Raw genomic sequence first — 11,771 nt, 5'->3', positions numbered from 1 at the left:
AGCACAGCACAACACACAACAGCACAACACAGTACAGCACAGCACAACACAACACAACACAACAGCACAACACAACAGCACAGCACAACACAGCACAGCACAACACAACACAGCACAGCACAGCACAGCACAGCACAACACACAACAGCACAGCACAACACACAACAGCACAACACAGTACAGCACAGCACAACACAACACACAACAGCACAGTAAATCACGTAACACCACACCACACCACACCACAACACAGCATCACGCAGCGCGAGCCTGCACAAACCACCACACTGGCTCAGTACAGGCTGGGTGGATAAAAGAGCAGCGTGCACGGGCCAGGGGGCAGTCTGTTCTGGAAGCGTTGCTGTGTGCAGTGTGTGAGTCTCTCTCCGCGTCGGCCGTCTCTTGTTGCTCAGGTGAGGTGACACCTCTCTCTCTCTCTCTCTCTCTCTCTCTCCTCCGTTCTCGCTCTCTCGCTGTTTGTCTGTTTCTCTCTAAGAGCTCAGCGCTTTTCATGAAAGAAAAATATTACAAGTTACGTAAAACATTCATGACCACTCTTTCTCAAAAAACCCTCCACTCACACTCTCCCCCTCCCACTCTATATACATCCAAAGTGAGCTGACATGGGTGGTGTTGGAGAACAAGGAAGCTGAGAGTGCTAAAAGATAGGTTTTAAAAAGATGAGTTTTTAGTGATGAGCGAAAAGCTGAAACAGAATCAGATGCACGGATGTGATGACTGTGGACTGAAGATTGTTCCAGATATGAGGAGCAGCAAAGAAGAAAGAACGTTCACCATAGGTTCTTGTATTGACACGAGGAAGTTTCAAAATGTAACCAGAGGAAAAGCGGAGTGTTCTTGCGGGAGTGTAAACACTGATAAGGTCAGAAAGATATGAAGGTCCTGCGGAGTGGAAAGCAGAATAGCAGAGACACGCAACTTTGTATTTAATTCACGCTTCAGTGGTTGAGTGCGGAGGTGAGGAGAAAATTAATGTGATCAGTACGTGGGACTCTGAGAGTCAGATGGACAGCATTGTTTTGAAGTTTTTGAATTAGTTGTTTTTGAATACCAGTTTGTAGTTGATTACTTACCGTGGCTGACATGTATTGTTATTAATAATATGATACTGGATTTTGTTGTTGTGGATTGTTTGTTCACTGTATACCTACCTACCTGGCTGATGAGGGGTACACTGACTGATTATCCATATCCCCTCTCTCACTGTTTCCGTCTGCCTGCCTGCTAGTCTGTCTATCAGCCTGCCTGCTTGTCTGCCGTGTCTGCCTGTCTGTCTGCCTGCCTACTTGTCTGTCTGTCTGTCTTCCTGTCTGTCCATGACATGACAGTACTGACGTACACACACACAGACCACAGGAACCCGGAACTCCACATTGACAACTGGAGTTTTTCCTTGACAGTCTTTGTTTCATCCTTAATCAACTTCTTTGTTTCATCCTTAATCAACTTCTTTGTTTCATCCTTAATCAACGCCTTGTGTGCTTTGTTGTTGTTGTTTTTTCTTCGTTTGTGAGTCAGTCACGGCGAAAACAAAGCTTAAAAGAAGACACGTTCCACTGATGGAATCGCTGTCAGAATGGTGGAACAGCCATTAGAAAGGCCTTGTGTTACGTTTCTCTCCTGTCTGTCAACAACACCTGTGAAGGATCAATTACTAGAATAACTGCAACAGTCTATCAGTTCTGTGCATACACCAACTACTAATTATTCAGAAATGATCCAACTATATGAGAAATCGTCAGTCGTGTTATTACATACACAAACGACTAATCAAAATAGTGTTCCAAGATTCTCGTCAATTGTGTGCATATGATTAAACCAACCACCAATCAAACAATGACAACACAGCTGCTCAGCGAATCACTGACAATAACAATGAACAGAAAGTACAGCAAACTTGGGTTTTTTCCCCTGTAAAGTTTATTTATAGCAACAGGGAATGCCCGAAACGCTCGTAATAGAGGACACGTAATTCCACCAAAGATAGCAGACAAATTCTCGTGACTTCCTGGCTGACAACTGAACATGGTGGGGAGGAGCACAGAGTATGCACCTGCAGATAATAACCCAGACAACCTCAGTTGCATTGAACTGAACTGATTTAGACTGTAATCACCCTTAAACTGAAAACTTTTTTTTTCAGAAAACATTCCTTTTCAAAATGTCTCGACATAAATGCCAAAGCACTCCACTAGATATACGAGTATTCTATTTTTGCATATATATTTCTTCCACGTGTGTGTGTGTGTGTGTGTGTGTGTGTGTGTTTTATCTTCAGTTTAACGTCTATTCACTATAAGTGTTTTTAGACGGATGTGTGTGTGTGTGTGTGTGTGTGTGTGTGTGTGATTGAAAGCCTGACCAAATGAAACAGGACACGAATGTTGAACGTCAAAAAGTCAGCCGTCAGTCGGCTCTATCCAGGTTGGCAGCATGTTGTACAAACTGACTGACTGAGTGAGTGTTCGTAAAGCTCTTTATTTTAATATCTGGACAAAGGTAGGTGCTATATAAGTATGAATGATAATCAGCAGAAGATGATGATGATGATGATGATGAGGAAGAAGAAGAAGAAGAAGAACAACAACAACAACAACAACAACAACAAAAATAATAGATATAACAATGAGAAGAAGAACAACAATAACAACAACAGCAACAACAACATCAAACAACGACGACAACAACAACAACAACAATAACAACAAGAAAGGTAATAGATGTAACAATGAGAAGAAGAAGAAGAAAGAATGGTGATGATGATGATGACAGTACTACTACTACTGCTGTTGCTGCTGCTGCTGCTGCTCCTCCTACAACTACTACTACACTTACTACTACTACTACTACTACTGCTACTGCTACTACTACTACTACTACTACCAATACTAGTAATGCTAACAATGCTAACAATGCCCCACAGACGAACAGCAGAATGGCAGTGTTCTCTGAAATGAAGGACTGGGAGTCACTGGATGATTTCCATGATCGCTGTGTACTCCCCACCAGAGAAGAGAACGCCAGGTAACGACTGCTGTCTGTCTGTCTCCTCCATCATTCTTCCTTTCTTCCTTCCTTCTCTCCGTTTATTCCTTCTGGTGGTGTGTCCATCGAGATCGATGATGACCATCGTTGTCATCCAGCTGGGGGATGGGGGGAGGGTGGTGGTGGGGTGGGGGGGAGGATGCTCATGAATCTATCTGTGAATGCGCAGATGGCTGAATAGTCCAATCTGCGCACGAAATGTTCGCTGACAGTTGGGGCAGACAAAGACAGGCATATCATTGTCAGGGAGCTTGTTTGCCCGTGACTTTCTGGCCTGCCTCTTCTGAACAGCTGCGGCAGTCCTGTTGGCCTCGCACAATTTGGCGCCTTTGTGCACAGCAGCGCGCCATGACTGATGACTTGCGCGATGAGTTTGTTTAAAGTGAAGAGGAGTTGCGCAACGTCGACCTCACTCTCTCGTCCGGGTCCACCAATTTCCAGTGGCAAGACTTAGTCGAGACGAACCACCGTATTGTATTGTGTTGTGATAAGTACTGTCTGTCTCCGCCATCATTCTTCCTTTCTTCCTTCCTTCTCTCCGTTTATTCCTTCTATCACTGTATTGTATTGTGTTGTGATAAGTACTGTCTGTCTCCGCCATCATTCTTCCTTTCTTCCATCCTTCTCTCCGTTTATTCCTTCTATCACTGTATTGTATTGTGTTGTGATAAGTACTGTCTGTCTCCGCCATCATTCTTCCTTTCTTCCTTCCTTCTCTCCGTTTATTCTTTCTATCACCGTATTGTATTGTGTTGTGATAAGTACTGCCTGTCTCCGCCATCATTCTTCCTTTCTTCCATCCTTCTCTCCGTTTATTCCTTCTACCACCGTATTGTATTGTGTTGTGATAAGTACTGCCTGTCTCCGCCATCATTCTTCCTTTCTTCCATCCTTCTCTCCGTTTATTCCTTCTATCACTGTATTGTATTGTGTTGTGATAAGTACTGTCTGTCTCCGCCATCATTCTTCCTTTCTTCCATCCTTCTCTCCGTTTATTCTTTCTATCACTGTATTGTATTGTGTTGTGATAAGTACTGTCTGTCTCCGCCATCATTCTTCCTTTCTTCCTTCCTTCTCTCCGTTTATTCCTTCTATCACTGTATTGTATTGTGTTGTGATAAGTACTGTCTGTCTCCTCCATATTTATTTCTTCCTTTCTTCCTTCCTTTCTTTCTTCCTCTCTTTCTTCTATCATTGTACTGTATTGCATTCTTCTTCTTCTCCGCCTCCTTCTTCTTTGTCTTCGTCTTCTTCTTCTTCTTCTTCTTCTTCTTCTCAGCAGATGTGGCGAAGTTCGTATGGATCAGTCCGCACGTTTTGACGACTCTTTGGAAAATGAAACCGCGTGAAAGTTTATTTTAAGAACAGTCCTTCATACGATGATAACGAACCTGATGTTGAAGACAAGAGTGGTGATGTGGATGATAGCCACGATGTTCTCGTTGCTGCTGCTGATAATTATGAGTGATGTTGATGTGGTGTTGGTGTGAGTGTGATGATAATGACGATGATGACGATAATGCTGATGATGATGATGGTGATGGTGATGATGATGACCACGATGATGATCATGAAGAGAGAGAGAGAGAGAGAGAGAGAGAGAGAGAGAGAGAGAGAGAGAGAGCGAACACTGTCTCAACACCGTTGGTTTCCTGTTTCAGACGCGGAAGAGAAATCGACCGCTTCGTGAGGTTTCTGCAAAACCATTTCAACGAACGTCCACACACCGTGGCTAGAGTGGTAAAGGTGAGGCTCCTTGCGGCCTTCACTGTGTGTCTGTGCGTCCGTGTGTCTGTGTGTCTGTGTGTCTGTCTGGTTTTCTTCTCTCCTCTGCACTTCCGCGTTGATCAACTTCCTTGTTTTCTTTTTTTCATTTCCATCCACACTTATTTATAGCGCCTGTCCTCGGTTAGAGACCAAGCTCTAAGCACTTTACACACTTGGAGTGTGTTATGTCAAGAGACATGTGTCAGTGTGTCACATCAAAGAGACACGTGTCAGTGTGTCACATCGAAGAGACACGTGTCAGTGTGTCACATCAAAGAGTCATGCGTCAGTGTGTCACATCAGAGAGACATGTGTCAGTGTGTCACATCAAAGAGACATGTGTCAGAGTGTCACATCAAAGAGTCATGCGTCAGTGTGTCACATCAAAGAGACATGTGTCAGTGTGTCACATCAAAGAGGCATGTGTCAGTGTGTCACATCAAAGAGACACGTGTCAGTGTGTCACATCAAAGAGACACGTGTCAGTGTGTCACATCAAAGAGACATGTGTCAGAGTGTCACATCAAAGAGTCATGCGTCAGTGTGTCACATCAAAGAGACATGTGTCAGTGTGTCACATCAAAGAGACATGTGTCAGTGTGTCACATCAAAGAGACACGTGTCAGTGTGTCACATCAAAGAGACACGTGTCAGTGTGTCACATCGAAGACACATGTGTCAGAGTGTCACATCAAAGAGTCATGCGTCAGTGTGTCACATCAGAGAGACATGTGTCAGTGTGACACATCAAAGAGACATGTGTCAGAGTCATGTGTCAGTGTGTCACATCAAAGAGACATGTGTCAGTGTGACACATCAAAGAGACATGTGTCAGAGTCATGTGTCAGTGTGTCACATCAAAGAGACATGTGTCAGTGTGTCACATCAAAGAGACATGTGTCAGAGTCATGTGTCAGTGTGTCACATCAGAGAGACATGTGTCAGTGTGTCACATCAAAGAGACATGTGTCAGAGTCATGTGTCAGTGTGTCACATCAAAGAGACATGTGTCAGTGTGTCACATCAAAGAGACACGTGTCAGTGTGTCACATCGAAGACACATGTGTCAGAGTGTCGCAGTACTACCCAAGCCGAAGAGGTTTTTTTTCTGTTTATTTGTTTCTCAGTCTTTTGTTAGTTCATAAACCTGTGCATGCTACATGATAATAATGTATAAAATTACATTCATAACCAAATATTAGTTGTTCTTTCTATGAATAATCGTTATTTCAAGAAACTGTGGTATGTTCATAACCGAATGTCAGGTTTTATGAATAATCATTATATCCAGAAACTGTTGTATATTCATAACCAAATATCAGTTTTATAAATAATCATTATTTCAAGAAACCGTTGTATGTTCATACCAAATATTAATTTTTTTTTTATGAACAATCATTATTTCAAGAAACTGTTGTATATCCATAACCAAATATTAGTTGTTTTATGAACGATCGTTATTTCAAGAAATACCAGCCGGGTGTGTCTGTCTCAGAACGGATCGCTTGGCAAGGACACGGTGATTTCCGGTTCCGGCGACATTGACCTTGGGGTGGTGTTCAACGGCTTCTTGGACATCGAGCACTTCAGCGAGCAGCGGGAAACACTTCTCTATGACCTTGACCACGTGGTCCAGAGCTACAGACCCTGGAGGAGGGACGTGAGGCTGGTGGACAGCAACAGGTATCTACGGAGCTACACTCTGCACGGACAGACAATAGACGTACTTCCGGTTTTGGATTATCAAAGTGAGTTGTAGAAAATGACTCTCCTTCTTCTTCGTTCGTGGGTTGTAACTCCCACGTTCACACGTATGTACACGAGTGGGCCTTTACGTGTATGACCGTTTTTACCCCGCCATGTAGGCAGCCATACTCCGTTTTGTTTTTTCGGGGGTAGGGGGGTGCATGCAGGGTATGCTCTTGTCTTCACAACCCACCAAACGCTGACATGGATTACAGGATCTTTAACGTGCGTATTTGATATTATGCTTGCATATACACACGAAGGGGGTTCAGGCACTGGCAGGTCTGCACATATGTACACCTTGGAAATCGGAAAAATCTCCACCCTTTACCCGCCAGGCGCCGTTACCGAGATTCGAACCCGGGACCCTCAGAGTGAAAGTCCAACGCTTTTACCACTCGGCTATTGCGCCCATCGGAATGATTCACTGTTTCGTTGTTTTTCTGTTTTCTTTTTCTTTTTTCTTGTTTTATTGTGTTGTTGTTGTTGTTGTTGTCTGATCAGTAAATAGAATGCTGCTTCCCCTTCATTTATGTTTGTGTGTGTGTGTGTGTGTGTGTGTGTGTGTGTGTGTGTGTGTGTGTCAGAGGCGTACGACGATTTGCAGCACGTGTACTGGAGCATGGAGTCCCACACAGAGGGCAGGGAACAGGCGGCTCAGGAGTTCTCTGGATCTCTGCAGCCACTGCAGGTACCGCTACTCTTCTTCTTCTTCTTCTTCCTCTTCCTCCTCCTCCTCTTCCTCCTCCTCCTCCACCTTCTTCTTCTTCTTCTCTTTCTTCTTCCTTCTTCTCCTTCTTCCTGTTTCTTCTTCTTCTTCTCCTTCTTCCTTCTTCTTCTTCTCCTTCTTATTTCTTCTTCTTCTCCTCCTTCTTCTTCCTTCTTCTCCTTCTTCCTATTTTTTCTTCTTCTCCTTCTTCTTCTTCCTTCTTCTTCTTCCTTCTTCTTCTTCTTCTTCCTTCTTCTTCTTCTTATTTCTTCTTCTTCTCCTTATTTCTTCTTCTTCTCCCTATTTCTTCTTCTTCTCCTTCTTCTTCCTTCTTCTTCTTCTTCTTCCTTCTTCTCCTTCTGATTTCTTCTTCTTCTCCTTATTTCTTCTTCTTCTCCTTCTTCTTCCTTCTTCTTCTTCTTCTTCTTCCTTCTTCTCCTTCTTATTTCTTCTTCTTCTCCTTATTTCTTCTTCTCCTTCTTCTTCTTCCTTCTTCTTCTTCTTCTCCTCCTTCTTCTTCTTCTTCTTCTTCTTCTTCTTCTTCCCCTTCTTCTCCCTATTTCTTCTTCTTCTCCTCCTTCTTCTCCTTCTTCTTCCTTCTTCTCCTTCTTCTTATTTCTTCTTCTTCTCCCCCTCCCAACTCCCCAAACACACCCACCCCCACCCCCCTGCTCCTTCTTCCTTCTTCTTCTAATCTTCTTCTTCTTCTTTTTTCTGCAGTCTTTGACTTCACATGCCACCTACGAGAAGGCTTTTACGTGCATGAGTGTTTTTACCCCGCCATGAAGTCATCCATACTCCGTTTTCGGTAGTTCCCTGTTCTTTAGTGGAGCATTTCACAACCCCGTTGTAATCGTCAGACAAAAGCATGGTTAACTTCACCTCAAGTTTCTGGTAATTAAAGGCAGTGATGAACAGGTAATTATTCATCCCACTGTGCGGATTAATCGATGCAGGTATTATGCATCGTTTTCGAAAGATTCAAAAGACTCAAGAGAGAGATAGATAGATAGATAGATAGGCAGACAGACAGATAGATAGATAGATAGATAGATAGATATACAGACAAACAGAAACACAGACAGACAGATAGATAGATAGACAAACAGAAACACACACAGAAAGATAGATAGATAGATGGACAAACAGAAACACAGACAGACAGACAGAAATACAGATAGATAGATAGACAGATAGATAGATAGACAGGTAGCCAGTTATGGTGTGTGTTACCTTGCAGACAGACAGATAGATAGATAGATAGATAGACAGGTAGCCAGTTATGGTGTGTGTTACCTTGCAGACAGACAGATAGATAGACAGATAGATAGACAGGTAGCCAGTTATGGTGTGTGTTACCTTGCAGACAGACAGATAGATAGATAGATAGATAGATAGATAAATAGATAGGCAGGTAGCCAGTTATGGTGTGTGTTACCTTGCAGACAGATAGATAGATAGACAGGTAGCCAGTTATGGTGTGTGTTACCTTGCAGACAGACAGACAGATAGATAGATAGACAGGTAGCCAGTTATGGTGTGTGTTACCTTGCAGACAGACAGACAGATAGATTGATAGACAGGTAGCCAGTTATGGTGTGTGTTACCTTGCAGACAGACAGATAGACAGGTAGATAGACAGGTAGCCAGTTATGGTGTGTGTTACCTTGCAGACAGACAGATAGATAGACAGGTAGCCAGTTATGGTGTGTGTTACCTTGCAGACAGACAGATAGATAGACAGGTAGCCAGTTATGGTGTGTGTTACCTTGCAGACAGACAGATAGATAGACAGATAGATAGACAGGTAGCCAGTTATGGTGTGTGTTACCTTGCAGACAGACAGATAGACAGGTAGATAGACAGGTAACCAGTTATGGTGTGTGTTACCTTGCAGACAGACAGATAGACAGATAGATAGACAGGTAGCCAGTTATGGTGTGTGTTACCTTGCAGACAGACAGATAGATAGACAGATAGATAGACAGGTAGCCAGTTATGGTGTGTGTTACCTTGCAGATAGATAGACAGGTAGCCAGTTATGGTGTGTGTTACCTTGCAGACAGACAGATAGATAGACAGATAGATAGACAGGTAGCCAGTTATGGTGTGTGTTACCTTGCAGATAGATAGACAGGTAGCCAGTTATGGTGTGTGTTACCTTGCAGACAGACAGATAGATAGACAGATAGATAGACAGGTAGCCAGTTATGGTGTGTGTTACCTTGCAGATAGATAGACAGGTAGCCAGTTATGGTGTGTGTTACCTTGCAGACAGACAGATAGACAGATAGATAGATAGACAGGTAACCAGTTATGTTGTGTGTTACCTTGCAGACAGACAGATAGATAGACAGGTAGCCAGTTATGGTGTGTGTTACCTTGCAGACAGACAGATAGATAGACAGGTAGCCAGTTATGGTGTGTGTTACTTTGCAGATAGATAGACAGGTAGCCAGTTATGGTGTGTGTTACTTTGCAGACAGACAGATAGATAGACAGATAGATAGATAGACAGGTAGCCAGTTATGGTGTGTGTTACCTTGCAGACAGACAGATAGATAGACAGATAGATAGACAGGTAGCCAGTTATGGTGTGTGTTACTTTGCAGACAGACAGATAGATAGACAGATAGATAGACAGGTAGCCAGTTATGGTGTGTGTTACCTTGCAGATAGATAGACAGGTATCTAGTTATGGTGTGTGTTACCTTGCAGACAGACAGATAGACAGGTAGATAGACAGGTAACCAGTTATGTTGTGTGTTACCTTGCAGACAGACAGATAGATAGACAGGTAGCCAGTTATGGTGTGTGTTACCTTGCAGACAGACAGATAGATAGACAGATAGATAGGCAGGTAGCCAGTTATGGTGTGTGTTACCTTGCAGATAGATAGACAGGTAGCCAGTTATGGTGTGTGTTACCTTGCAGACAGACAGATAGACAGGTAGCCAGTTATGGTGTGTGTTACCTTGCAGATAGATAGACAGGTAGCCAGTTATGGTGTGTGTTACCTTGCAGATAGATAGACAGGTAGCCAGTTATGGTGTGTGTTACTTTGCAGATAGATAGACAGGTAGCCAGTTATGGTGTGTGTTACCTTGCAGACAGACAGATAGATAGACAGATAGATAGACAGGTAGCCAGTTATGGTGTGTGTTACCTTGCAGATAGATAGACAGGTAGCCAGTTATGGTGTGTGTTACCTTGCAGACAGACAGATAGACAGGTAGCCAGTTATGGTGTGTGTTACCTTGCAGACAGACAGATAGATAGACAGATAGATAGACAGGTAGCCAGTTATGGTGTGTGTTACTTTGCAGACAGACAGATAGATAGACAGATAGATAGACAGGTAGCCAGTTATGGTGTGTGTTACCTTGCAGACAGACAGATAGATAGACAGATAGATAGACAGGTAGCCAGTTATGGTGTGTGTTACTTTGCAGACAGACAGATAGATAGACAGATAGATAGACAGGTAGCCAGTTATGGTGTGTGTTACTTTGCAGACAGACAGATAGATAGACAGATAGATAGACAGGTAGCCAGTTATTGTGTGTGTTACCTTGCAGATAGATAGACAGGTAGCCAGTTATGGTGTGTGTTACCTTGCAGACCAAGTTTGTGAGGGAACAGGACGAGGATGTGAAAAGAGTCATGCGTCTTCTGAAGTGCTGGAAGGAGGTGAGTGTGGTGTGTGTGTGTGTGTGTGTGTGTGTGTCTGTGTGTGTGTGTGTGTGTGTGTGTGTGTGTGTGTGTGTGTGTGTGTCTGAAGTATTGGAGAAGGGTGAGTGTGTGTGTCTGTGTGTGTGTGTGTGTGTCTGTGTGCGTGTGTTTGTGTGTGTGTGTCTCTGTGTGTGTGTGTGTGTGTGTGTGTGTGTGTGTGTGTGTGTGTGTGTGTGTGTGTGTGTGTGTGTGTGTGTGTGTGTGTGTGTGTGTGTGTGTGTGTGAGCCAGTGCAGTTTTGCCTCCTAGTTTGAGAGTCATACTGACTGACTGGCTGACTGGTTGACTGGCTGACCAGGAGAAGGAAGTACCTATCCGTTCCTGCACGCTGGAGTTACTGGCCATCCACGTGGACCAGAGAGTGTGCTGGGATGACACCGAGGATCTGTTCTACAACGTCATGAAGCGACTGGCCAACTGCCGATTCCAGAGAGTGGCCTTTGACCACTACTACCAGAGCCGTCAGTACGTCAGGTAAGGGGTCACTGACATTTGTTGTTGTGTTATATTCCCCGAGCTAAGCTCTTGTCACATGAAAACCGGTCACCACAGTCCCGTCCCGGCAAGGCAGGGCAGGGCAGGGCAGGGCAGGGCAGGGCAGGGCAGGGCAAGGCAAGGCAAGGCAAGGCAGGGCAGGGCAGGGCAGGGCAGGGCAAGGCAGGGCAAGGCAAGGCAGGGCAGGGCAGGGCAAGGCAAGGCAGGGCAGGGCAAGGCAGGGCAGGGCAGGGCAGGGCAAGACAGGGCAGGGCAAG

At 44.2% G+C, this 11,771-nt stretch overlaps 1 protein-coding gene across 1 annotated transcript in view; it reads left to right on the top strand.

Annotated features, from left to right (window-relative positions):
• Positions 1-258: 258 nt before the first annotated feature.
• The window catches only part of LOC143285988 (CBASS oligonucleotide cyclase CdnC-like), a 14,617-nt gene continuing 3,104 nt past the window's right edge, over positions 259-11,771 (top strand). Inside the window, exons 1-7 of the mRNA XM_076593458.1 lie at positions 259-413; positions 2,945-3,045; positions 4,728-4,812; positions 6,329-6,581; positions 7,167-7,270; positions 10,910-10,978; positions 11,318-11,493. Coding sequence (XP_076449573.1) covers positions 2,957-3,045; positions 4,728-4,812; positions 6,329-6,581; positions 7,167-7,270; positions 10,910-10,978; positions 11,318-11,493 — 776 coding nt within the window. The 5' untranslated portion in view covers positions 259-413; positions 2,945-2,956. The remainder of the gene's footprint in view (positions 414-2,944; positions 3,046-4,727; positions 4,813-6,328; positions 6,582-7,166; positions 7,271-10,909; positions 10,979-11,317; positions 11,494-11,771) is intronic.

The sequence above is a fragment of the Babylonia areolata genome, chromosome 9 (assembly GCF_041734735.1).
Source record: "Babylonia areolata isolate BAREFJ2019XMU chromosome 9, ASM4173473v1, whole genome shotgun sequence".
In the NCBI taxonomy this organism is placed as follows: Eukaryota; Metazoa; Mollusca; class Gastropoda; order Neogastropoda; family Buccinidae; genus Babylonia; species Babylonia areolata.
The sequence above is the reverse complement of the archived record's forward strand: the minus strand, read 5'-3'. Positions and strand labels throughout refer to the sequence as shown.